General features: G+C 40.0%; 2 protein-coding genes across 2 annotated transcripts in view; both read right to left on the bottom strand.

The window, feature by feature from the left end:
* Window positions 1-1,599: 1,599 nt before the first annotated feature.
* Window positions 1,600-18,253, bottom strand: LOC119799138. Its single transcript, XM_038308924.1, has 7 exons — window positions 16,217-18,253; window positions 10,679-10,801; window positions 10,445-10,598; window positions 10,237-10,342; window positions 8,139-8,320; window positions 3,513-4,096; window positions 1,600-1,918 (listed from the first exon to the last, which is right to left on the bottom strand). The coding sequence occupies exons 1-6, from the start codon at window positions 18,044-18,046 to the stop codon at window positions 3,996-3,998; spliced, it is 2,496 nt and encodes an 831-aa protein (XP_038164852.1). The 5' UTR covers window positions 18,047-18,253; the 3' UTR covers window positions 1,600-1,918; window positions 3,513-3,995.
* The window catches only part of LOC119799149, a 22,292-nt gene continuing 12,533 nt past the window's right edge, over window positions 18,130-27,888 (bottom strand). Inside the window, exons 12-18 of the mRNA XM_038308937.1 lie at window positions 27,708-27,780; window positions 27,543-27,614; window positions 22,137-24,164; window positions 21,046-21,349; window positions 20,545-20,941; window positions 18,230-19,396; window positions 18,130-18,144 (exon numbers count right to left, since the gene is read on the bottom strand). Of these exons, the coding sequence (XP_038164865.1) occupies window positions 18,130-18,144; window positions 18,230-19,396; window positions 20,545-20,941; window positions 21,046-21,349; window positions 22,137-24,164; window positions 27,543-27,614; window positions 27,708-27,780 (4,056 nt within the window). The remainder of the gene's footprint in view (window positions 18,145-18,229; window positions 19,397-20,544; window positions 20,942-21,045; window positions 21,350-22,136; window positions 24,165-27,542; window positions 27,615-27,707; window positions 27,781-27,888) is intronic.

Below are 27,888 nucleotides of genomic sequence, written 5' to 3'. Positions count from 1 at the left end.
TTTTTTTTTTTTTTTTTTTTTTTTTTTTGGGTGAATCGTTTTCTGTTTTCTTGCTTTACTCCATATCAGTTGGTGGCGGTAATGCACAATTCACAAGCCTGCCAACCGCCATAAAACCCCATAAGAAGAAGAAGTTCCTCCGTCAGATCGTTGGAGGAACAGTCAGGGGCGACATGTTCGATGGCTGAGCGCCGTCTTTGTCAGAAAAGAACCACTTTAATCAGACTCTTGCTTATTTTAGCAGGATAATCTGAATATAAACGCTTTAAGGAACCTATAGTCACTTCCAGGTTTATACCTCTGAAAGTAGAGCTAGCTTTTGCACCAAGGGCAGCAAATAAAATCAATTATCCCCCCAGTTTTCACATATCACTGGTAATATTCAGACTTATTCCTATATTTAAAAGCTCAGATAAATTGTGAATATGAGCTATATTGGCTTTTTGGTGTTTGCTTGTGCAGGTTTTCCTATCTACACAAGGTGGTGCTGGATAAAAAGGCTCAATGGTTTGCAGTGATTGAAACTTTTCTCTAGATCCTTCAAACTGTTGCTAAAATGTTGACTGAAAGTGTAGTGAGTATATTTCATAATCAGATACAGACTAAGAGGAGAGGACTTTATTTGATCTCAGACTTAATCTTGTTCTAAATGTTACAGGAAAAGTCCTGGTTTCCTCTTGGAGACCAAATCCTTCATTTATTTATTAATACTGCTGTGTAAATTAGTGTTTTCTTGCTGTGTGATGAAAGCAAATGCAGAAGGAAGCAAAACAAAACTTAATTTTTGAATTAATGAATGAAATCATATAATCACCCCCTTAATACTCATGTGCAATAAAGCTGCATCAGGTCTATAAGGCTATTTTTTTTATCAGATTGTCGTCCAAACTATAAGGGACAATAAAGAGATATTCTATTCTAAACTTCTCTTTCTCAAAATGAACAAAGCTGTATACTTTTATATTCAGTGCAGAAGTCGGCTCACAGGTTTAGTCCTTCACTTTTGCAAAAACTGCAAACAAACCTCTTTGTGTTCCTCAAAACAAAGGTCCTTTTTTCCTCTGGCTACCAAGGGCTTATTTGTCTTCTTCTCTAGTTAACAGTCATTGGTTCGTCTCTTTAGGCATAAAACGTCCTGAGAGGTTTTTATCTAAACTTGGGTTTTCTCATCACTGGTTAAAAAAAGTGCTTTGATATCTGTTCAAAACTCAAAAACATAATTCCTGACCCATTAATGGCCTTTCACCGTACTGTGTTCTCTGACAAACCTCTCCTAAAACAGCAAAACTGGATGTTGTTACACACATATGGATTACTTAACAATGCAATGGCAATGGAATATTTAATTTCGGTTTATCAAAGTAAAATTTAGTTAATAAAATACAGATTTTGTTGAAAAAAAAAAGTATTGAGTATTTTCCAATTCTGTCCTTTCTGATGTTCCATTGCATAACAGACACTCTGGTTGTAATGAGATGAAATGTGAAAATCTTGCAAGGGGTTTGAATTATTTCTGCGAGGCAGCATGCAGGTGAAGTGTAATGGGTGGGGGAAATTTATAAAAAAAAAAAAAAAAAAAAAAACAGATTTGTAAAAGCGTGTTCTAGAAATACAGGTTTTATTCCATTTTTCTTCGGAGACGTATCCAGAGCTGAAAAGCATCCAGACTGTGCAGAAATCCCTGCAGTAGCTTTCCGTATGGTTCCATTCAAGTTTAAGGTATGCAATCATTGGGTGTAAAAAAACAGATTCTGTGCAAAGCTATAAGCTTCAAGTTAAATCTGCTTGAGAAAATAAGACTCTGTGAAAGTTTAATAAACATTTATATAAAGAAAAAAACAGTAGGAAAATAGAAAAGCTACTTTCCCAGATACAAAGACGGAATCTCATACCTGTTTACACACATTCAAATAAAACACTATACAGGTGCTGGTCATAAAATTAGAATATCATGAAAAAGTAGATTGATTTCAGTAATTCCATTTAAAAAGTGAAACTTGTATATTATATTCATACATTACATACAAACTCATATATTTCAGATGTTTATTTTGTTTAATTTTGATGATTACAAATGACAACAAATGAAAATCTCAAATTCATCATATCAGAAAATTAGAATATTGTGAAAAGGTTCAAAATTGATGGCCCCTGGTGCCACACTCTAATCAGCTAATTAACTCAAACCACCTGCAAAAGCCTTTAAATGGTCTTTCAGTCTAGTTCTATAGGCTACACAATCATGGGGAAGACTGCTGACTTGACAGTTGTCCAAAAGACGACCATCGACACCTTGCACAAGGAGGGCAAGACACAAAAGGTCATCGCTAAAGAGGCTGGCTGTTCACAGAGCTCAGTGTCCAAGCACATTAATAGAGAGGCGAAGGGAAGGAAAAGATGTGGTCGAAAAAAGTGTACAAGCAAGAGAGATAACCGCACCCTGGAGAGGATTGTGAAACAAAACCCATTCAAAAATGTGGGGGAGATTCACAAAGAGTGGACTGCAGCTGGAGTGAGTGCTTCAAGAACCACCACACACAGACGTATGAAAGACATGGGTTTCTGCTGTCGCATTCCTTGTGTCAAGCCACTCTTGAACCACAGACAGCGTCAGAAGCGTCTTGCCTGGGCTAAAGAGAAACAGGACCAAAGTCATGTTCTCTGATGAAAGTAAATTTTGCATTTCCTTTGGAAATCAAGGTCCCAGAGTCTGGAGGAAAAGAAGAGAGGCACTTCATCCACGTTGCTTGAAGTCCAGTGTAAAGTTTCCACAGTCAGTGATGGTTTGGGGTGCCATGTCATCTGCTGGTGTTGGTCCATTGTGTTTTCTGAGGTCCAGGGTCAACGCAGCCACATACCAGGAAGTTTTAGAGCACTTCATGCTTCCTGCAGGTGACCAACTTTTTGGAGATGCAGATTTCATTTTCCAACAGGACTTGGCACCTGCACACAGTGCCAAAGCTACCAGTACCTGGTTGAAGGACCATGGTATCCCTGTTCTTAATTGGCCAGCAAACTCTCCTGACCTTAACCCCATAGAAAATCTATGGGGTATTGTGAAGAAGAAGATGCAATACACCAGACCCAACAATTCAGAAGAGCTAAAAGCCACTATTAGAGCAACCTAGGCTATCATAACACCTGAGCAGTGCCACAGACTGATCGACTCCATGCCACGCCGCATTGCTGCAGTAATACAGGCCAAAGGAGGCCCAACTAAATACTGAGTGCTGTACATGCTCATACTTTTCATTTTCATACTTTTCAGTTGGCCAACATTTCTATAAATCCTTTGTTTTTATTGGTCTTCAGTAATATTCTAATTTTCTGATATGATGAATTTCAGATTTTCATTTGTTGTCATTTGTAATCATCAAAATTAAACAAAATAAACATCTGAAATATATGAGTTTGTATGTAATGTATGAATATAATATACAAGTTTCACTTTTTAAATGGAATTACTGAAATCAATCTACTTTTTCATGATATTCTAATTTTATGACCAGCACCTGTAGCTATCAGGCTTTTGCAAGTAATGCCTATCGTTAAACTAAAAACATTTAAGAAATACTGTACAAGTGTAATCTTTAAATTATGCAATGTTTAAAAAAAACAGACAGATGAAGCTTTCTTGCTTTGCTGTAAAAATATACAGTCAGTATGTCAGGAGAAACATTAAAAAACGGCTAAATTACAACACAATATACAATCTTTAAGTTAAAGGTTGGTTGAAACAGCACAGCTGCCAGCATTTCGGCAAAACGCCAATCTATTCAATAACAGAATTAGAGCTAGGATTTATACAGAGGCCTGGAAAAAAAAGAGGCCTGCTTAAAAAAAAAGAAAAAAAAAACTTTTGCTGACAAAAATGTTCATTTAGGATTAAATGCTTGTGTAGTATAGCATGTTGGAAAACCATCACTCCAAACATGCCTGTAAAGAGCTTCTGATTGTCTGAAGGTCCAGAGAATCTCATCCATTCGGCTTCTTTTTTAGTTCTGACTCAAGATTTCTGATGGAGACTTTGTGAGAAAAGCGTTTAAAGTCATTGTTAAAATTCCATTCTCCTCAAAGGCACCTTCTGTGGTTGCATCTGGGGAAAAAAAAGGAAAACATGTTAGTGATTTGGCAGAGAACAGAGAGCACATTGCATAATTAGGGCTAAATGGATTAATTTGTGGGATTCGAATCTGCTGCAAGCTGCAGCGGCTCAATTAGGGGTGTAAATAATAATCGTTTTGTATCGATGCATCGATACGTCCGCAAGAGTATCGATTCGTGTTTTTTTTCCCTCCGGTCTATTTTTATCCATTTGCTCCTGGACGCAATTCTCCCTCCCGTGCTGCGGTGGCGCTAAACCTATTTTGCCCTCCTACCTCACTTCCTGTTGCAGTAAGCTTGACATAGAGATATCAGAGGATGGAAACTGGCCGATAGCAGGGCACAAATATTAAGAATTCCTGAAAAGATGGGGGTGTAGACTTTCGAGTAAAATATGACAGACATTTTCTGTAGTTTGTCAAAAAAAATGCATAACAATATTACAGCTTTTATTGATTTATTTCAAAAAAAAAAAAAAAAAGAACCAATTAATCGAATCGTATCGTGGTGTATTCTTGAGCATCGAAAATAATCGAATCGCTGGGTCAGGAAATCGATACTGAATCAAATCGCCATGATGGGTGTGATTTACACCCCCCTAGCCTAGTGGTTAGGGCATAGAGCGTGGAGTCCTGAGGTTCTGAGTTAAAGCCCCACTACCACAGACAGCCACTCTGGGTCTCTGAGCAAGACCCTTAACACCACACTGCTCCTTGGGCACCCCACAATGGCAGCCCAATGTGAGATCAATAAAGTCCAATTATTATTATAGTAAACTGATCTCTACCATCCTCTGAATTCCCCATGGCCATATTGTTCATTCAGTTAATATTTTTTTTTTAAATGGTGATAAGTACTTGGTTTACATTTTTCTAAATGATCAAGTTGAATAATACACTGATTTGACTGCATTGTTTTATAGCTTTTGAAGAAAATATCCTCTTATGCCACAAAAAGCTTAGATTGAACCTGTTGGTGGAGAGGATGTGGTTCTCTGACTGCGTTTGGAAGTAGAAATAAATGTTTTTTTTCTGACCTCCTGCTTCTTACTGGTGTTTAGTTAAATGTTCTGAGACCACATAGTTCAGGGTCCCATTCTTAATGCAAACTTTCTCCCTACCTCCTTGCTTCCTACACATATATCTGGTTCAACAATTAGTCCACAACATTCAATCGTGCCACTTAATTTCTCTAGGAATGACCTAAATTATTTGTTAAATACGAGAGTAATACGATATATACACATTTGTCAAATTGCTGTTTATTGTTTTGTTCAAATTCAGAATAAACTGAAGATTACTAAAGCCCCGTCACACCTTGACGATTTAGACCAGCGAATGCCTGACGTACGAAAAATCGGACAAAAAAGCTATGGGTACGTTTTGTATAAGCACGCTGAAGTACGCTGGCGAACATCGACATATAGCGAGTACGTTCCAGCGTATGCCATACGTGGGGAATAAGTTACAGGTAAGTTATCTGATGGTTGCCATACGTTAAGTGAAAGTTACTCATAAGTTGTGGCGTCTAGCTTATCGAAAACTTATGAGTAACTTGTGCAAACTTATGCATAACTCATCAAGAAACCTATCTCCAACGCATATCAACGTATTTGACGTGTTCCAGACGACCGCTGAATGTGTTTCTAACTTACAGCTACTATTTAATGGCGCATTGGCCGCATTTTGTTATAAAAGGGCGCTCACAGGAGGAAACCATCAGTTCTCCTCCAGACTTCACCCCATTTACACTACCCTTGAAAAACCGATCCATGCCGAGACCGGTCCGAGCTCGGATCAGTTAACCAGGCCGTTTACACATCACGCTATCTCGGTTCCTCGACTCCTCGCCTCCCAGTGACGATCTGCGGTATTACTGCCAGTATTGAAGGAGGAAATCAAGCAGTTGGTGGCGGTAATGCACCAAAAGTTGTTTGCCAACCGCCATAAAATGCAAGAAGAAGAAGACGAAGAAGGAGGGAATCAAGCAAATAAAATCACATGGATCCATATGTGTGTAACGTTACATTCAGAGAGTTATGCTTGATTATTATTGCTGTACTTCGGTGTTATTATTAGGCTGGGTTAATACCGCGATCAAAGACATCTTTGTATGCAGGCCGGGTGCCTCCAGGCGCATTGCTGCCCCCCTCAGGACACTGGCTTGTATATCATTTCATGGGCATTACGCTGCTGTACGTTATGCAAAAGTTAGGCTGTTGCTGGACATAAGTTCTGGAATCGTTATGAATACTCTATCAAAATTGAAAAAATACATAGAAAGTTCTACATATGCCAGTTTTTTAGAAGATTCTGGGACATCAGGCATATGCTGTCTATATCGGCAAGGTGTGACAGGGCCCTAAGTATTGTAATAGAAGTGGGTGTTTTTTAGAAAAACAACCAAAACCTTCTGCCTCTGGGAGCAGCTCATTAACAAATCAATTAAATACTCTGTATCTTCCAAAGGAAAATTTAATGTTGTAAATGTTTTTTTTTTATCTTGTTGCAAAGGTTGATGGATGTAGAAAGAATGTGGTCTATATTCTTTGACTGAACACATTCGCCCCATGGATCAGCTGATCTAACAGCTGCAGCTTTTCCCAGACGCATTTCACCGGGGGCGTATAAGGTGAGGGGAAACTCTGCGTGGCTGGACTGTGATAAAATCAGGGTTGCATCAGAGCAATAGCAGTGTAGCAGAGAGTGAGGGGTGATTAAATTCACCAGTTATTGAGTTATTGCAACAAATGGATGTGGCTGTTGTTCCTGTAGGTTAGCAACAACATAACTGATTACATAAAATGCAGTGTGGCAAAAGGAAAAGGTGGAATGTAAACAGTTACCACTGGCAAACTCTGGGCAAATAATATGGACAAAAATATCCAGGATGCAGACGTTGCAAATAGCTTTAGGGCAGTCTTCACTCTCAAGTAGGAGTGAAAATAATAATCGTTTTGTATCGGTGCATCGATCCAACAGCCGACGATCCGATGCATCGATACGTCCGCAAGAGAATCAATTCATGTTTTTTTTCCTCCGGTCTTTTTTTATCCATTTGCTCCTGGGTGTAATTCTCCCTCCTGTCCTGCGGTGGCACTAAACCTATTTTGCCCTCCTACCTCGCTTCCTGGTTATACTCTTACAGCAGTGTGTTGCAGTAAGCTTGACGCAGACATTTTTAAATTATGCTCAATATTGAAGCGTGGTCTGTGCTACACACTGTGGGTCTAGATACGGCCGAGGCGGTGAGGCAGTGGGGGCGAGTTTAGTCCGACGACGGAGGGACATGAGGGCCAAAAAGAGAGATCCAGGTGGAAAAAGGGTCCCAGCGTTCTCGCCCACCTCACTCTTCTAGCGGGTCAAACTTCGAGAGTTGTTTTCCGCAATTTCGGTCATAAAAACAAAACAAGCCGGCCTTCTGTCTGCGGTCACCTACAATTTGGGAGAGGTGCGGCGGAGCGTCTGTGGAGGGGGCGGGATGTCTGGAGCCGAGATATTGCATTGCACCCATTGCACTGATTTTGTGCAGTATTTTTTGATGCAACTTTTCTACTTCCGTTATTTGCTGTTGTTTCTCAAAAAAAAAAAAAAGCATAACGATATTACAGCTTTAATTGATTTATATCAAATTTGAAACATTGTCTAGCCTGTAAGGTGTAAAAAAAAATAAAAATGAACCAATTAATCGAATCGTATCGAAAATAAAGGAATCGTTGGGTCAGGAAATCGATACTGAATTCAATCTCCATTAAGGATGTGATTTACACCCCTATCCTCCACTATACCTTTAATGCTGTGTTAATAAAGAAATGTTTGGTTCTTAATTGAAAGCAGCATCAATCTCATGTCAACTAGATCAATACACCTAAACTGAAGTGGAGTGGCAATAAAGCCACCAATTTAAACTTATTTTTGCCATGATGTACTGCTAGCAATTTCCGTTTCTTTACAGTCTGGTAAATATCCTACTGACTTCACCAATGAATTTAACAATTACTAACAAAATACGGTGTGTCAAATATAGTTTCTCACCTGTTATAAAAACAGTCAAACGAGATGATATATGTTGGACTTGCAATCGGCACAAACATGCAAGATAGTCTGGTTGATCTTTGGTCATCTGGTCACACTCGTGGTAAGGCAAGACCTCCAGTATACCAGCATCCTGGCACCAGTACATGAAGAGCTTCTTCATGTTCGCCTCTTCGCTCATCCTGAAGTTCAGAAAAGGTTAACTTTTAACACAAAAATTATTAAAAAAAAAAATCCTGTGAAGAATTTCAATATAACGTTTAGCATAAACACGTATGATCAAGGATGTTAAATCATGTGACAAAGTTTTTCATATCAATCAATATATTTTCTAAGCCAAAACAAAGCTTTGTTGGGCTACTCCATACAGCCTTGAACTCAACGCTATTTCTGAAATTTTCAATTGAAAAGGTTTCCATGATGGGAGGTGAAACGTCTTCACACTTGGAAACAAAGTCCAGTGGATTGTTGAACTTTTTTGGAATAGTTTTCGTAATGACTTTTAAAGAGATTCTCACTGATGTGACCGGAACTACGCATCTCTGAAGACACACCCCTCCGGCGTAGGTTTTAAAAACACTACCTTCTCATATTATTGTCCTATTTTGCCGGTGGCTCTGTGCCGCTAACGGCTAGACAAAAGTGCTCACAGCTGAAGGCTACGCTACGTAGCAACCAAACCCCTCCGGAGAAGTCTGCGCTCGCTGGACCGAGTCACACTGCCTTTTTCTTGCAATTCAGAAGGAACTGAACGCAGCGTTTTTACTCTTTCTGCGATTCAAACCGAGTAAACACAGTTTATCATGAATCCTGATGCAGCAGAGACAGAGCAGAGCTAATCCAGCTCTGCTAAGCGCCGAACAACGGGGGCCCCGACCGCTGTTTGCCGAAGAAGCCCTTAGAAGCCACCAGACCTTGACCGCCTGTGAGACGAAGGGACGGAGCAGCGCTACGGAGGTGCTGCTGGAAGTTGTGGCTTAGTGCTAACCACCATAGCTAAGAGTGAAACGTCCCATTCAACAGTGAGTTATGAAATAAACCCCCTTGCAAATCGCCTCTTATTGTAGCATCAGATTGATCCAAATCTCTTTGAGTTGCTGTTGGACGAACGGACTGGACCGAAGACGGGCCTGCAGAGAACTGGACTGAGCCGAAGGCCTTCCCTCCACTGAACCAAAAACAGTAACTGCATCCTTCCCCCTCCTTCACATCTGATGCTTAATAAGTACTCTGCTTGGGTGAACTATAGGTAGAATAGATAATGGTATAGGTTTTTTATTTGAAATAAGCTTTCTGATTGAACTGCTGATGGTTAAAGGTTTAACTTAATGCTAATGCTCACTACAGACCGAACAAGTCACGTGCGGCTGAAGCTAACTGCTACATCGTGAGCCAACCCTCTTTTTGTTTTAGTTGGACCCGACCAGAACCAGAACCCAAACCCCTGGAGGCCAGCTAAGCTAACGGGTCTTTCAGCCTCATTATAGTTTAATGCATTCCGGAGTCATTATTCATTTTTCACCATAAACTGAGTAAAACTTCACTGTTTTGACTGCAGTTAACATCTGTGTCAGGGTTTATTTACATATTATCTGCTGCTATTATACAGGACACTTAAAATGCATTAAGCCTTAAATTTCAAACATCACAGACTTTGAACGGACTCTTAAACCCCTCTTCCCCTTTTATTTCTTTCATTTTGCTTATTTTCAGTAGTGTTTAGTGTTTGCTTAGTTATTAGATATAATACTGTGGTACTGTAGCTAATAAAGGTACCTTTGTATTTTTAACCTGTGGTCTTTTGTGTTAATTTTATCCAGTAAACGATTTATCACTCAGGCTGGATTCACTCTTCTTTCAGTAGCATCCGAATGAACAGAGACTAATTTATTTGGTTGGTGATTAATAACGTTGCAAAGAGCCATAGCCTAAATGACTAAATTTGTCAAAGACAACTGGACTTTTAACAGCCAGATTCAGGAGTCTAAACCTTTTAGGAAAGGGGCTAAAACCCTGGTCAGTAAGCAAATTACAGTTATAATCATTCAACTGATAATAAATAACTAGTTTTTAAGCAGAATGGCATAACAAAACCAACCTTGCATTTTCTTTCAGGCGACGGCTGTCTCTGTAGTGTAGCATCCATTTCCACTTCCCAGTTTTACTGAGCTCTTGCAGGTTTTTTGAGATTTCTTTCATGTTGCCTACAAATTCACCGAAATTTGAAAATGTATAAATTTAGGACCACTTCTTGAAGCACTATAACATTTAAATCTAAAAAGAATGATTTAGATACATGAACATACAGATGCTGAGGGGCTCCAGGACTGCTCTGTCAACCATTACAAAACCAGCTCGAGTGAAAAGCTCCTGATGAGTGAGATTAATGACATCATCTGGTTCGTCGATTCCAGCAAACAGCACACCTGGGGTCAGCTTCAGCTTGAGCAAATGTGGTACCTGAAAGGTTGAGATCAGCCATTAAATACTGACACTTTATTTAACCAAAAATCAATTAGCTTGACCTGTTCTTTCTTTACCTTACAAATGTGGTCCGCAATATCTTCATTCCTGAGGATGATGAGAAGTGAGGAAGAACTGTCTTCACCGAGGAAGAATTCAGATGGCTGAACAGCAGAGTGGCCCTCTGCCTCCAACTGATCCTTTGGGGGAAAAACATAAAAATAAAATAAACAACCAAACTTAAAATCGCCATTGCCAGCACAAAGCTTACACTAATTCGAGACAAACAAAGGGGTAATTTAACAAAACATATACCTTTTTTTAAACAAATGCACTGTTGAAAATGTTTGGGTGCTATTAATATTGCTAGTATGACCAATAACCCGTGTTATATTAATTTCACTTTAACTCCAAAAAAGTAAAAACAATCTACTGGACTTTGTTTCCAAGTTTGAAGACGTTTTGCTTTCCATCCAGGGAGCTTTTTCAATTAAAACTGTCAGAAATAGAGTTGGGTTCGAGGCTTTATACAGTAGCCCAACAAAAGCCCCTTAACTGTCTATGTCTTTGAAACGGGAGTCGTTAAAGGGAGGTAAATTGTTGGCCTGGTGCAGTAGATGAGGTCTTCTGTTCCCCTGTAAAGGTGTTGGGAGTGCTATGATAGCAGGAAGGGATCAATTCAATTGCTGCATTGTAGGTTTGAATTGAAAAAGTTTCCTGGATGGGAAGCGAATGACTATGACCTGGATGACATTTTATTCCCTACCATTTTGATATTGCTTTTCTGCTTCAGCTAAAAAACACCCTGCAGTCATGCATTGCATCACTATCACTGCCATAAGCCAAAAGATAACCCCACAGCTGACTTCCTCTCTTTCCAAACGCATACAAGATGTTTTTTTTTACTATCGCATCACATCTTTAAGATGATATCTAATGCATTTCAAATGTTTTCACATAATCTTAAACTTCAGAGCATTTAAAATGAGCCAACATATTGAGATATTTAATCAAGGGTTCTAAAACAAAAGTTTCTTTCAGCATTGTGTTAGGAGCTTTTCTCTGCAGACAATTGCAGATACTGGAACACCACAAGTTTCCATACTAAAATATAAAATTGTGTTGAGACTTTAACTTTTCATTGTAAGGACAAAAAAATTGACACTGCTTCCTACATGCTGGTACATTCATCAGCTATAAAACTACAGACTGTAGGAAAATAATATAAGGGAGGATAACTACAGGATAGCAAACAGATGAAAGGATTAAGAGTTTATGGCCAAAAAAATGAATTCAAGTATGAATAATATTAATGAAAAAACACTAAAGATGAATTCTCTCCGCCCCCACCTCGGGTCATCAGATCACTTATCTTTCATGCAAATTCCTGCATACAGGCCCCAGTGAATCATGGCAAACAGTGAAGGAGGTCAGAGTGTGGACTGAAAGGGGCATGGAGAACCTCCAGGACTGTTTTAAATGCTCTGACTGGAACATGTTCAAAGCTGCGGCTACATATGACAACAAGATCAATATTAACGAGTATGCCATGACTGTGGCAGCATACATCAACAAATGCATTGAGGACGTCAGCACCACAATGAATATCACCACCCGGGCCAACCAACGACCCAGGATAAAGGGGGAAGTTCGGAAACCGCTAAAAGCACGGAACTCAGCTTTCAAGTCTGGTGAAAGAGAGGCACTGAGGACAGCGAGTACCAACTCCGCCAACTCCAATACCATGCCATCAAAACAGCGAAGCAAAACCACAGTTGGAAGATCTAGGATTTTTTTCTCGATGCCTGCAAAAACAAGGAGGATTTGCCAAGGCATACAGGTGATCACAGTCTACAACTCCCCCCCTGGGTGGGTGCAGCTGATTCTGACTTCCTAAATGAACTAATCAATTTCTTTCAAAGGTTTGAGGCACTAAACGGCACTCCAGCGAATAAACCCATTCCGCATCAGGGGGAGGAGGCACTCAACCTTGACACAGCTCATGTGTGGGAGACTCTAAGGAGAGTCAACCCAAGAAAAGCCCCAGGGCCCGATAACATACCTGGGTGGGTGTTCAAGGAGTGTGCAGGTCAGCTGACTGGTGTCCTCAGGGGGATTTTTAACAACTCGCTAGTCCCAGCCATAGTGCCAGCATGCTTTAACTCTGCCACCAGCATTCCGGTCCCAAAGAAGCCTCAGGTCACCTCAATCAATGGCTACCGGCCTGTTGCACTGACTCCCAGCACGATAAAGTGCATCGAAAGGCTGATTAAAGAACACATCATCTCCAGTCTCCCCCAACATTCGACCCGTTCAACTACCGACGGAACCGCTCCACTGAGGATGCCATCTCCTCCTCTCTTTACCCAAGCCTAGCAGACTTGGAGAAGAACATCCATGTGCAAATGTTGTTCCTGGACTTCAGCTTTCAACACCATCATCCCACAGAGAGGAAGTGGAGTAGCTGGTGGGCTGGTGCAGAGATAAGCGCCTGATCATGAACTTGGAGAAGACTGAGATCATTGTCGACTTTAGGAAGTACTGGCCTAACCACCCTCCACTGCTCATTAATAGCTCATCCGTAGAGGTGGTCAGCAGCACCAAATTCCTGGGGTTGCGCATCACAGACAACCTCACCTGGACAATGAACACTTTCTCACTGGTCAAAAGGGCACAGAAGCGCTTGTATTTCCTGCAGAAGAAGAGAAGAGCCCACCTGCCCCCACCCATCCTCACGAGAAATTTAATTTTGTATACGCTCTGTGTACACAAAATAACAATAGTTTGTTTAATTTTAAGTCTATTAGGTCCCAGCAGCGAAACAGCTGCAAAGGCCTATTATTAATTCTGTGTTTAGCCTAAAAGAGCTCCCAGCTCCCGACATGACTCTGCTGTCCACTTGCACATTAAGGACAAGTGACATTCGAGGACCAGATTGTTCACATTTCAGGCAAAGAATACAGGTGTTTTGAAAGGGGTGTTATGGAAGCCATTTATGTTAAGACAGAAAAACCAACCTTAAACTTTGGGGGACTCAGGTTTCAGCTCTCAAAAACCTACAAGGCAGGGATAGAGTTGATTCCTACCCGCTATCATTTCAACCCCCGACCCCCATCCAGGGGACAAAAAAAACAAAAAAACATCTCGCCTGGGTAGTCAAGCCAACAATTGCACCTAACGACCGCGTTCAGAGGCATAAGGGCGGACCCGTTCTCCTGATTCAATTGGCATGTTTTCTAAGCCAAAACAAGTTTTTGGGCTACTATATAAAGCTTCGAACTCAAAGCTAATTCTGACATTTTGAATTGAAAAAGCTTCCTGGATGGGAAGCAAACGTCTTTAAACTTGGAAACCAAGTCCAGTGGATTGTTTTTTTTTTTACTTTTTTGAAATGACTATGACCTCAGGAAGTTAACAGTGTTGAATCAAAGCCACCACTTGGCAGTATTTCACTTATGTCATATTTCAGGAAACTCCTCCTAAGCTTCAAAGTTACAGGCTTTATATTGACTATGCATAAACTTAATAGATCTGGGAATCAACAGTTATCAAATGAGTTTTTTCTGCATCAATCATGTGGCCTCGGCCAAACTTCAAATTTGGACTTATCGCCAAAAAATCTTGTCGTGTTAAGTTTCAACACAAATTCTGTTCACACAGGGTCAGCAACACAAACACAGGATCTGAGCCATATTAGAGTTGCAGTGTACTAACTCAAACCAGCTATTAATATAGAAATCCATGCAAATATTTGTTGGGTGTGGCTTAATGTCTTAACAGCTCTCTGTAGAATCACTCAAACAGCCCTAGCCTGAGGCCATACTTTTACTGAGAATTTAGAATATTGGTACACATGCGTAGGCCTGTTTCACAAAGCCGGATTACAAGCTTAGCAAGGCAACTTCAGGTTTAACCCAAACTTTCCGACAACAGAAAGCTGGATAGATTCTTACCCAAGGAAAGTTACCATGGTAATGAAATCTGAATTGCACACCAGCTCCAGGCCAGGATAGCTTTCAGGATTGATCCTATAAAAATCCCATAGTGTAGACACCACTAGGCCAGGAGACCTAGAACCGGCCCAGCAGCCACCAGGAATGAGTCAATGTTCCTGATCAGACACAGACACCTCTCATCGGACACTAAACATATTCTTAGAGTATCCTCCCGGGTCTAGAGGCCAATCTCACTAGGGGGATCAGGCCCAAAGACCCAGGAGGAGATACCGAGACCACTCATTGTGGGTAAAGGGCAGGCAGCTGGATCTGGGTTTCGGTGGATGGAACTGGGTGCCACCAAAGGGAGGAGAGAAGCACTGTAGCCTAGGTATATTCCCCCAACAGCACCGGCCACAGGACCCTTGAGCAGGTAGCCAAGCCGCCGAAGAGCCTATCACGGCCCTAGCCAGTCACAGCCATTCCAGGCCCTCACATCAGTTTAGACCTCTTATACCCATGGCTGAAGGACAAGCAGTCCAAGGCAGGCCTAGACACCCCCTGAGCGTCCCCTCACCCAGCTGCAGGCACAGGCTACATCGGGGTCAGGACAGGAAGCCAGGCAGACCTACACCATAAGCTGAGTTGCATCCTGGCATGGTGGTTGCATCCCACCTGCCATACAGCCATGCCTATAATTTAACTGTGAAATAGAATATTCAGAATAAATTTTGAATCAATTTGACTGTATGATCTGGTTGAACTGTAAAGTGCCTTGAGATGACTTGTGTTGTGAATTTGGCGCTATATACACTGAATTGAATATAGATCAAGCATTTCCCTTTCTGCCTGGTAGAGCAGAGAGTCTGTATGAGAGTGAAACAAAAAGCCTAGTCATCACAGGAAGTTTAATTTAAATAGGGAAGATGTATTTCTGTACATTCAGAAATGCATGGTGTTTGAGCACTTTCACTTTTTAAAAGAGTAGATCTTTTTTGCCATTTGCCCCTGTTAGGTTCTGACACAGTTACATTTTTGTGTTTTTCTGATTATCTGTAATCCCGAGTCCTCTTCATTCCATAGGGGTTACATTTGGAGGATGGGACTAACTGCCATAAATGCAATTAATATGCAGCACAGTGATTAAGAGTAATGGCTTTGTGAAATGTCACTGATGTGAAACTTCAGTATTTATATAGTCAGCAATCCTTTGGCAAGCCATTTGGCCATTGCAATTGCTGCGGATAGGTTGAGCTGGATAGGCTGGAAATATCCCTGGGTACGTTGAGCTTGGTTCGTGTTACAGACCCATTGCTGTGAGTAAACATAGGTCAAAGGCTTATGTTTATCCACTACACCAGCAGTAGTGGTGTTCATAGTGCCATACTAAGTACCCCTACGGTCACTGGTGCTATTAGTTTTCTTTCGAACTATGACGCGAGCAAGGGTCTGTCCCAGGTAGCAAAGTGATATTCAAACTCCAAAAAGCAAGATGCCCCATCTGGGAATCAGGTCAAGAAAATCCATCAAATCTACAGGGAACTAAACTGCTATCACACATCAGTTTTTCAAGATGATATATGGTTGCTTACTGAACACAATTTATACAGTGTTATACCTTTTTAAAGACTGTGCCTTCACAAAAACCATGCAAACGAAGCAAATTAAAATATAACTTACCCTTGTTTCTTCAAAGAAGACGTCATCAGAGGTGACCAATATGTAGAATCTATACTTTGTTTTACAGGATTTCTTCACAACCGCATTCAGATTACTTCGGAAGGTGTCATCCAAATCTCTCTTCATTTGATCACAGAAGTCAAAATGGTTACTTGAGTCAGTTCTTGTGTCCCATTGATGACCTTTTTTGCTTTTAAGTCTCAGTGGGACCTTTTTGGCTGAGCAAACATCTTGCATCTTTGCTTCATACAGTCTAGCACATTCAGCAGTCATGGTAGAAACCCCAACATGCTCCATTGGGTTACTTAATTCACGGGATGGAGAACAGACTGCCTTTCCTTCCTCCTTGGAAGCTCTCCGGTTCTTAGTGTCAGATATATCTACTTTTATTTTTTGTTCAACGAAAGGGGTGTCCAAATCCTCCATTGAATCATCAAGTTCCTCAAGGTTGGAAAAACTGACAGTTAAGGGGCTGGTACAAGACGTTGAAGTGTTATTAGTATCTAACTGGCAAAGGGTCTCTTTTTTATTCTTAATAAGATTTTTCATTTGTTCAGAATAGATGAGGCACTCTTGTTCCATTGATGCTTGAGTGAGATCATTTTGAAGACACCTTTGAGAAATCTGCTCTATAAAAGAGGAAGCACCCTTCTCACCACTATTAAAGATTGTACACTGGACTGACGTTTGAGCACTGCGATCATCCTCACTTAGTGCATCATTTTTGTCACGAGTTAACGGCTTGTTTGAGCTTTCTCCTCGATTAACAAGTTCGATTACATCCTCACCTGTCCCATTTACGATGTGTCCATTCCCTAGTCCTTGGGTTAGGGTTTTTCCAGATTTATGCCACAGTACATCTGATGGAGATGAAATTGGGTGGAGCTTTGAAAAGGTTCTTTTGTGGTGATTTGGATCTAATGGGGCAAATGTACCATCTATGTTAGATTTACTGCAAGAACTATTTTCCAACCAAGTGGTTTTGGAATATGACTCATGAACACTTTTACTAACAACTCCATCTAAATTTTGTTTAAAAGTTTCTGTTTCCATTAAAATCATAGAGGGTGCTAAGAGGTATGTGGTTACACAATCACTAGCCTGTTTACTCTGGGAGGTAGTTTTAATATTCATGCCTTTAGAGAGCCAATGTTGCAGATGTTCCTCATTTTTAGCTGGTTTTACTGCAATGGCAGGATGCTTACTACTACAACTTGAATTGGATTGTGATTTCATTTTCTCTTTTCGCAAACCTTTAGAGATAGAGGCGTTTTCAAGATGAAAATCTGGGCCTATCTGTGTTTTCTCGTCAGCAATTTTAAAACAATCTGAAGAAGTTGAAAAATGTTTTTTCAACTGCGGTCGTTTTAAACCAGGAACATCTTTAGATTTACTTTTTACAAAAGCCTTGTGGAGATCAGATTGTTTTTTGGTCCGTGTTTGCAAGATACAGGTTGATCCTAACTTTGTCTTTTTGTCCTTTATTTGCTTGTTCCTTGATCCCAATGAAGGGGCAACAAATTTTTTGCTGTCGACATGGTTTGAGGTAGAAAGGAACTCGTTTATACTTTTCAAAACTCGTAATGTTCTTTTTTTGACATCGGAACTAAGATGTGCACTGGTTTTAGGATTAGTGTCACCTGCAGATGCTTGGAGTTTCTCCTCTAAAGCCATCTCTTCCATAGAGGATTTTGAGTTTCCAATAATATTATGGTTGTCTTCACCATCACTGGTAACACCAGTGCTACTGCTTGGATTTGAAAAAAAGCCAATTCCATGAGGATTTTCATCTATAGTGGGAGTTGGAGATCTCCTGTAGAACCCATTCATGTCAGCAGCAGAAATACTAACTGTACCGAGGAGGGGTATTGGCTCCTGGTCCTCAGTTTCCTCTACATCTTGTGGTGATACATTCAGTCCAGCCCCGTCTTTTGTGATGTATAGATTTAGACTTTTGCTAAGATCATTTATTTCCTCAATTGAATATCTGTTTTCAGTTTGTTCTCCATCCACCTTAGACACATCTTTAACTTCAGATTTGGAATGGGACATCTGTAGTTCTAGCAAAGCATTGCCAATGTTTCCCTCTTTACATTCCAAATTAGATTCCTGACTTTTACAGTCATTACTAGATGTGCAAGAATTCAAGTCTGATGCTATGTTTTTGGATTCAATTCCATCCTTTTCCTGAGGAAGACATGGAATTGTGTAGGAGTCTTTGAATGATAAGCTGCTCTCATTAGAAATGGGCAACACCAGCTTCTGACAGTCTCTTTTGCTTATATCCTGTAACGTAGTGTCTTGAAATTTAGGGGCAGGCTCTGATGGAGTGTCTAAAGTGGGACTTTCATCTTCCAAAACTGTGGGATTTCCACTCAAGGGAGCCTCTCCTGTGCTGTCAGACGATGGCAGCCGTTCATCCATTTGTATCCGGCTAATCTCTGAAATGTAAGCTTGCTGTATAAAACCATCACACAGCTTGGGTAACAGTGGATTTCTCAAATCTCTGTCAATGTCTGCTGCAGAAGAGCAGCTTTCCTCTTCATTATCTCCATCTTTTCTTAAACACTTATCTTCATTATCCAACTCTTCTGTTGTAAGCCTTGTACAAAAATCCATATTTTCTCCAAGACTGTCAGTCTTTTCTAAACTTTGCTCACTTGACTGCTTCTCTTTTACATCTCCATTACAGACAGTATCTAATTCTTCGTTCACATTTGTATCACATGTGTTTATCATGTCTAGAGGAGTTTCATTGCCATCTTGGCATGGATAGTTCCCCTTTTGGCAGGATTCCTTAGCCTTTAGTTTCACACCAGCACATACATCTGTACCCATCACATTGCTGTCTCCTGTGTTGGAGTTCTCCTTCTTGTCCAAAGCGGGTGTGGGTGAGCACAGTTCATCTTCCTTGTGTAAGCACTTTACTGTAGCCTCTCGATTTTCAACGCCATTTTTTTCAGAGACGACATCTTTATTAGATTCATAAGACACAGGTCCAATTCCAAATGTAGCTCTGTCAGGTTCAGGCTCAAGAAAGACAAATGTCTCGTCACTCTTAGGTTTTTTATCATGATCAGAAAGTAATGACTTTTCCTGAGTTTCAGTTGCCTCACATTTCATTTCTACATTCTTTTTATCACCGGAAATTTCACCAACAAGTGGCATCACTTTGTTCAACTGTAAAAGAAAGTGGAAAAGGTAAAATTAGATTTAGAAATCTAGCGTTTTTTTAGTAATAAATGTCAGCCTTAAAAAAAATGCATTAGTTATACAAGAAAATAATTGGTACAGCTGACAACAGCCCAATAAACAATTAGTTCTCTTAAAACTCATGAAATTTAGAGTACAATGTGTTAATATAGAAAGCACAGATAATCACAACTAATGTATTGTATTATCTAGTGTTTAGACTTACACTTTCAAAGGTGCTCCAGTTTTAATTTCCTAGTTGGTGGTAGAAAATTCAAGTACAAACTGAATGCATCCTTGCATGCAGTCACTGGAGCTCCTGTGACTATACAACCCTGTTCCTGAGAGGGAACGCCTATTAAACACGTGCGAGAGCATGCACAAGCCCGTTTTTCCTTGTGCATGTTCTGTTTAAAGGTTGCCATTTGCATCGCTCACACAAGCTTACTTTCCAAAAGAGGATTTGCAATTTTTCAACTATGTCAGGCTCACCACCTGGGGGACAAGCGCGTACAGTAGCAGGTATTCAAAATGGCCCTTCCCACTCAAACGCCAGGAGAATGGCAGCCCACTTCCCACAAACTTCCAGCCACTGGAGAGACCCACCTGTTGCATATTTTATTTACTCCGACTCCCTTTCACTTAATTACAGGGTCTGACCAGGAGATGATGCTTGTCTTTATATCTTAATGTCCACAAATCATGACAGAATATTTAAGGAAAAAATATTGATGTATAAAAAGGAATTGTAGGGAACCAGCCAAGGGCCCATCAATGAAAGTGGGGAAATTTGAATTGCTACTACTCTAGGACAACCTTACATAAACATGTCACCAGAATGATTGACAATTAGGAGGACCACTTATTTTGAGGATTCACCCGGAAAAAGAGCCTCCTCCACTACACCTTTAATTTCTAAAGACTACGATGTAATTTTGCTATATTGAATGATAAACCTACCAGTTTAATAATTAATGAACATCAAAAACATTAATACAGACGCTAATAACATTATATAGTAATATAATTAAATGTTAATTTAATCAAAGGGTTATGAAACAGCAAATATACTGAATAATTTTTTTTTATTATTTTTTTTAATCAGTTTATTGCTTTGTATGGAAAAAGAACACAACCTGAATTGTTTCCTTCTCCTGTTGGTCTGCTGCTGGCTGTAGATTGCTCCATGGAACAGGTTTGGCTTCAAGTTTTTTCACCGACAAATCCAAAATTTCAGATTCCGTTACTGAGTCACTGCTCTCTGGTTTGCTTAAGTCCAGCATTTCTGAAACTCCCTGGTTTGGAGTTTCTGCTAGAGTTGCAGTTGAATTGATCTCAGGCTCCGGCCGAGTTTGGCCTAATGAAGTTCCACTTGTTATTTTGAGTGGCCCACTCTTCTCTGAACATGGTGGCATAAAACTTGGATCAACTTGAAAGAACCGTTCTGTTGACCGGCTGTAAAACAGGCCTATCCACATGTGGAAGATGAGTCGCACCTCTTCAGTAGTGTCTTGGATGAAGAAATCCCATGGCCTATAAAAAAAAACAAAAAAAAAAACACACCGATATATTCATACACACGATCATATTATATATATATATATATAAATAAAAAATTAACATGAAAATGTACATACCCATGCAAAGCTCTGATGACTGCTTTATCCTTCGGGTCACTAGTAAACCTGCTGTCTAGATTGAAGTTGTAGTTTTCTTGCCATTTTCTGGTGACTTGTATAGTATTCTCCTTCATTACGAAGGTTCGTGAGGTTTTGAACCTTTCCTTCTGCTTCGACAGGTATTCAGAGGTCTTGATGTTTTCACCTGTGTCCTCCATATTGACAGGGGCGTGTAGTGTTTTAAGTCCATCGCCATACTTTGTGTGGTGATGGTTTAGAAGTCTCGTTGAACCACTTAAGGGTGGTACCTGGAAGGGTGTACCTGGCAAATCCAACAGTAGAGAGGAAGATGGGGGAAGTGAGTAAGCATGATCTAAAGATATTAAAGCAACCAGTTCATTGTCTGCCATAAGGGAGCATGTTGTGGGAGACTCAAGAGGCGGAGTTGTTCTAGCAGCAGGATTTCTAAGCAAAGAGTGAAGAACTGACTCTTGACCAGCACTGGAAAGACCTTCTGAAAGGTCAGATATCTTCATACTCTCTTTGGGAGGACTTTCAAGTGCTTGATTTGGTTGAGGAAGGATTTTGTCATTACTGAGTGCCAAGTCAGCAAGTAAGTTCAAAGCATCTGTAGATGTGCAATCACTTTTCATTTTTTCCTTAACAGTCTTCCTGACAGTATTATCACTAGTACAGTCATTGATTTTTTTTTCACTTGTAAAAGAAGCTGGAGTTTGAAAATGCAACCACCCTGTGAAGACAAAATAGAGAAGAAAAAGAGAAAAATGCATGAAGATATAAAGTAGCACATTGAAAGCACATGAAATACACCTCTGTAATACAATGAGTAATTTGTCACCAACATGTAACTCCTTTGTTTCACAAGGGACAAAGTTTACTTGTTCAATCATGGCATGCTTAAACAGTTTGACAAAACAGGCAAAAATGCTGCTTTAGCAAGAAAACACACAATTTTCAAGTAAATACAGATAGTAAAGAATAGAAATAGCATGCTAAGGAGAGGTGACAGGGCCAAGGAAAGGTCAACGTCAGAGATATTCACAGCACAAGATATTACAAATTCTAAATAATTCAAAGATATGACTTACATTTCTTTTTAACAGTTTCAGCAGAGATGCCCTGAAGTCTTTTCAGAGTCTTTATTCTACCCCTCGTTGGAATAAATGAGGGGGGCTTTTGAATTATTTGTTGCTGTTTTTCCGAGAAGGTATGTTCTGCTTTCTCATTTTTTACATTCTCTTTAGGGGTCAAGCCTAAGTAATATGCAAATCCAGGATCAACGGATGCCATTTTGGAAACACTGTCACTTTGGGGAGTTATATTATCCTCAATTGTCTCTTTGTCAGAGTCCACTTTGGTTTTCTTCAAACAAGGCTCGCTTTCTTGGTCTACACATTCTGTCTTTTGTCGCTCCCTGATAAGACCTAGCTCTCTCTTTCGACTTGAGAGAACTGACTTTAGTTTACTTAGTAATAGGTCCCCTTTTGCAAAAATCTTGGTTGGAGAAATGTTTCCAGGCAGTTTGGACTCAACCGTTGTAGATGAAAGACTATTTGTGTCAGCATTTCTTGGAGAAGTGGTACACGTGGTAGGGGGCAAAGGTATCTGACCACCATCATCACTTGTTGGAGTTGAAATGTCAGTCGCCATCAGTGAAGCTGTGCCAAGTTGTTTATTCATTATAGCCGAGTCAGGAACCATCACAGGGATGTCATTTGACAACTTGTCAAGGCACTTGTCTTTTGCTGCACACTGCATTGATTTCATCTGATTGACAAAATCTACAGAGCCAAAAGGATGCAAAACCCTTCCACATTCACTGGTGACAGGTTTAATGTCCCAACGAACTGTTTTCTTTCTTAGAGGTAAAGCCTGAAGACCCAGAATAATTGGGCTTTTCAAACTCTCCGGTCCAGCATCTAAAATCTTCTTTGCATCTTTGGCTGACTGAACTTTAGCAGACTTCAGTTTCTTATTTTTTGATGATAGTGTCCCAAATACACGCTTCCTCTTGTAAGGTCTTTTCCATTTAGGTTTTGTAGGACTTAACTGCGGTAGATTTAATTGTTCATTTTGCTCCTCTGTTTTGTGGTTTAAATGCTCAACCTCAACTGAGGATACAACAGTATTTAAACTCTCAGTCTTGACAGAAGTTTTATGAACCTTTTTCTTTGTTAGGCCGCGTCTTCTTCGCCTTCTCCTTCGTTTTGTACTCGTTTGGTGCTTGGTGACCATAGATAAATCCAAACAGTTTTTTGTTTTGTCAGACTCCTCAATGGCAGAGTTTACCTCAGCTGTTTGTAATTTGGTGATGGTTGAAAGACCACAAAAATGAAAGTCTGTATGCTTGGCTTCTGAGTCTTTGTCGGGGACACTTGGTTCCGCTGAAGTTAAGCTGACGATGAGCTCAGCAGGGAGATCCTCTGTTGTCGATGGACTAAGTGGGTCTTGTGCTTTCGGATCGTCAGATTTGTCCATCTGCTCAGTGACTGAAGTACATTTTATATAGTCTTTGGTACCATTTTCACTTAGCAAAATGTCTGTCATCCGAGAAAATTGGGTTGGAGCAACTTGTAATTCAGTACTTGGCAAATCAACATCCATGGATGTCTTAATATTATCTTGTGATTGCTCATTTGAGAAGTGATCTTGTGCTTCCATGCTAACTGGGCTGGTTGGTCCCGCCTCAGGGGATGACAGGCAGATGTAAACACAATCATCAAGATCCTCTCTTCGCTCCTCTTGTCCTGACGCCAAGATTTCAGATACCTTGGCAATTGGAAGTTGAAAGGAGGCTGGTTTATTCAAGTAAGACTTGAAGGTTTGCCATGTCCTGGTATTCCACTCAGGAGATGAATAGAGATGTTTGTGGGCATCTGCCACATCGTACTGATCTGGAAAGATACTCAGTTCCCTTGATAGTCTCGATGAACCTAAGGAGAATCCTGGATTTATTAAAGTAGCATAGCTCTGCATGTGCTGAGCAAACACTTCACAAAGTTCGTCGTTTGGACCCAAGCATGCCTTCTCAGCTTCGCCCTCAGCGTAACTTAGCACTGGTAGAACTCCAAGAATCTCATTAGACAGGGAAGTGCTTTTCCCTCGGAATTTTGTGTCTGTAAAAAAATTGAAAAATAAAAGTACAGTGAGTGTTTGCTTTGGTGATCTTTTAAAGAACAAAGTATCAAAGTCAGCAAAATATTTATGAAGTAGGATTGGACCACTGACTGTATAAGGAACAGGGATAGAAATTTTAGGAAAAACTAAAATCTGAAAATCCAAAATAATTTTTATGCTTGGCTTGTGACTCGCTCACCTCCCTGTCCATTTATTAAATTGGGCTTAAGTTGCCTTTTACTCATACAGTGTTTCCCGATATATACGCTGTCAGCACAACACATTTGCTATCTTCACCTAAGTTCCCTTTTCTTTTTTTTTTTTTTTACATATACATTCTAAACTTTAAAATACTTTTAAAGATAGTCATACCTCATGATTTTTATTTTGTCATGGTTCGGTCAAAAGCATCAGCATATTTTAGCTTGACTTTTGTGGTAAACCAAAACAATAAAGTGTATAACTGTACATCTAAAGAAAGGGCATAAATGGTTCCAAGTTAATCTGAAATGCAATGTGTGTTTGTATTTATTGTCCTTCTCAATCACTGATCCATAGAACCACCATTTCCTGGAATCGCAACTTTAACTCTTAAGGTGCATTCACACCGAATATGAAACCTGCGAAAATTTGACCATTTTTGCTGGCCTGAATATTTGTCTGTGAAACAAATATTGAAATAGAACAGCCACAGCAAGGAAAGCCTACAGCTGATCAACTGTAAAGGATTGAAGGAGCACAGCGGTAGGTCGGATAAGTCTGCCAGGCAGACAGAACACTGGAGGTGGGGTAGAGGCTATGGCTGGCAATGAGTAGGACAGGGGTACAACGGAGAACAGCTGGCCAGGGAACTAGCCTCTAGAGCAGGAGTGTCAAACTGGTTCCAGAAAGGGCCGTGTGCCTGCAGGTTTTCTTTCCAACCAAACAATAGCACACCAGACTCCATTCATGTCATCATGTTCAGATTGGACTCCCTTGATGAGATGAATGGAGTCTGGTGTGCCATTGCTTGGTTGGAAAGAAAACCTGCAGCCACACGGTCCTTTCTGGAACCAGTTTGACACCTGTGCTCTAGAGACTAATTGTGGGTGAAGGAAGGAGGACAGCCGAGGATCAAAGAAGACTGTTAGGCAAACCGGATGGCCGGCAGTGGAGAGATGGCATTGGCCAGCCAGTGTCTGTGCTAGAGGTGAGACTAAGAAACGAGTACTTCTAGTGCTAAATTAAAAAATAACTTTTTTAAAGGCCACTTTAAAACCTCATTCCAACTTAATCCTTTGTCAACATTATTTTCTCTTATCTTTTAATTTTTGTTTTAAAAAAAACCCTAAAACAGTTAATAAAAATAAACTCATCTCCACCGCCCCCTTCGTTGTATCTCACAGCCACGTCTGGTCAAAAATTGGATTTTGCATCGCGAATGTAAACAATATTTCAGATTTCTCAAGTTGCCACAATTAGGGTTGGGCAATTAATTGCATTTGCAATGTAATCACAATTTAACATAATACAATTTTCAAATGACATTGGTTCTCAATTTTGGTATCAGATTATATTTAACAACAGAAATACACTACATTTTTTTACTGCAGCTTTTTACGGGGCAGTAATACACTTAAAGTGGGTTTGCCGCCACACAGAAAAGTAAGAGAGTTGCAGCTAGCATTCCATTAAAAGTCGTGGGGAAACGGCCGTTCCAACCGTTGCAGTTCGAAATTCTCCCGAGTGGTGCACGACTTTAAACAAGTAAATAAAGTGAATTTGATTGGTCGTTTATCAAGAGGGTGGGGTTGTTGTGGCAGACGGTTTGCAAGAAAGATTGATTGTGGTCGATTTCTACCCTTGTTGCTAAACAGGTAGCAACTTAGTGCTAGTAGGTTGCCTATGGGAAATTACATTGGGACCAAGAAGCACTAAATTGGTGACTCAGAAACGACACTGTCAAAGAAAGCTAGTTGACAGCGGAAACATGCAAGAGGAGGAGAGTTTTGTGTCGGCGGTCGTGGATGAGTCCCCTCCGCTATACATTTTTTTTAGAGGAGGAAAGTGGGGACGAAGATGTTGTGGAAGACGACGCCAGGGAGTCAGAAGCTTGGTTTGATTTAGAAAAATTTGATTGACAGATGACCGTTGATATATGATTGGCCGAATTTAGGTGTTCAGGCTGACGTATAATAAACTGGCCTGCATAAGATAATGAAAAACATACACAGATTTTACAATAGTTTTTTTTTTAAATAGAAATTTTCTAAATTTTGCGACAATATCATCTGATGAAGAGTACATTTATATACAGGTTTAAGCCAGAATTATTCGACATTTAAATAGGATTTCCCTACGACTAACGCATGCGAGTAGGATTAAAACTTTTCACACAAAGGTTCCAGTACAGTCTCGCAACAAGCAAGCAAGTTTTAATAAAACTTCTACAAGCTTGTAGTTAGTAAAAAGGAAAATATAAACAACATTGCAATTGCTATAAGTCGAAGATAATCACAATTTTTAATTTTGGCCAAAACGTTGAGCTCTAGTGGCAATCAAAATCTGATATCAACATAAAGATAACATGAAAATCCTCTGCTCCAGCTGCGAAATTCATGTTCGGTGTGAACACACCTTTAGGGGGTATAGATCTACCGCCTTTGCAGACTAAGAGATAGAATACACATCCCATCCTTTTTTTTCTGAATACTTTAACTAGAAGTGTATTGAGAAAATTCAGAATAATAATTTATAAGTCAGGTCACTAATTCTTAAATGGATGTACGTCTGGGATTGGGCTGAGCCATCGTAAAGTGATAATGCTTTTGCATCTAAACCATTTTGTTGTCGTCTTGGCACCCAGCCCTAGTGGAATTCTAGCCTGCAGCGGCAGCTTTTCTAAAGTGTGCTGTTTTCTCGCTAATCTAATCTTTGTCTTGTTCATAAGTTTAGGTCTAGGTATGTCTGCAGTCATCCCACTCAATTTTTAGATGATGTAATAAATCATCATCAGTGCAGCATGAAATATTACAGTATATTTTGTAAAGAGATATGACTGCTGAGGTCTTTAATCTTCATAACGTTAGGTCATTAATGTTCGTTAAAGAAATGTACAGAGTAGCTATATTTAAGCAGACTTTTAGTTGAAAATGTTGATAATTAACTAATATGGTAGGGCAGTTGTTTGCTCTAGGTTTTACTGAGGGGTATCAAAGGAAAGGGAAATGAATATAAAAGTTTGGCATGTTAGATTAAAAGAAATGTATGCTAAACCTTAGAGAGTTCAAACTTGTCTAATGATAGCTATGAAATGTAGATAAGAGTAGTTTCCTAAATTTATACACAGGTGAGAACTAACCAATTACATCTAAATGTAAAACAAGGACTATAATCACCTCTCCTCACAACCCGCGAGTCAGGAAACACAAAGAGGCCATTCATGACCTCTGCTGAGGTAGACTCAGCATCTAAAAGAAGAACAAAAAGTTACTAAAAAGCCTGATTAAAGGGATAGAATAAGTGGTTTAATATTCCATTAACAGTCTAAATTCACAACTTACCGTCATATCTGAGGAAGTGTGAAGAGCGCATTAAAATAAGAAACCCTCCATCATGTAGAGGAATGCAAAGAGCCTGAGACAAATAAGATATTTAATTTCATAGATGAAAACAAACCACGTTGAAACATTGATGCTAGTGCTCCCTGCACCTGAGAACACCTTCAATAATAAGTTCCATTAA

This window comes from Cyprinodon tularosa, unplaced genomic scaffold, assembly GCF_016077235.1.
Source record: "Cyprinodon tularosa strain WSP-4 unplaced genomic scaffold, ASM1607723v1 ctg65, whole genome shotgun sequence".
Taxonomy (NCBI): domain Eukaryota; kingdom Metazoa; phylum Chordata; class Actinopteri; order Cyprinodontiformes; family Cyprinodontidae; genus Cyprinodon; species Cyprinodon tularosa.
Note: the sequence above shows the minus strand (reverse complement) of the source record. Positions and strands in the feature narration are given on the sequence as shown.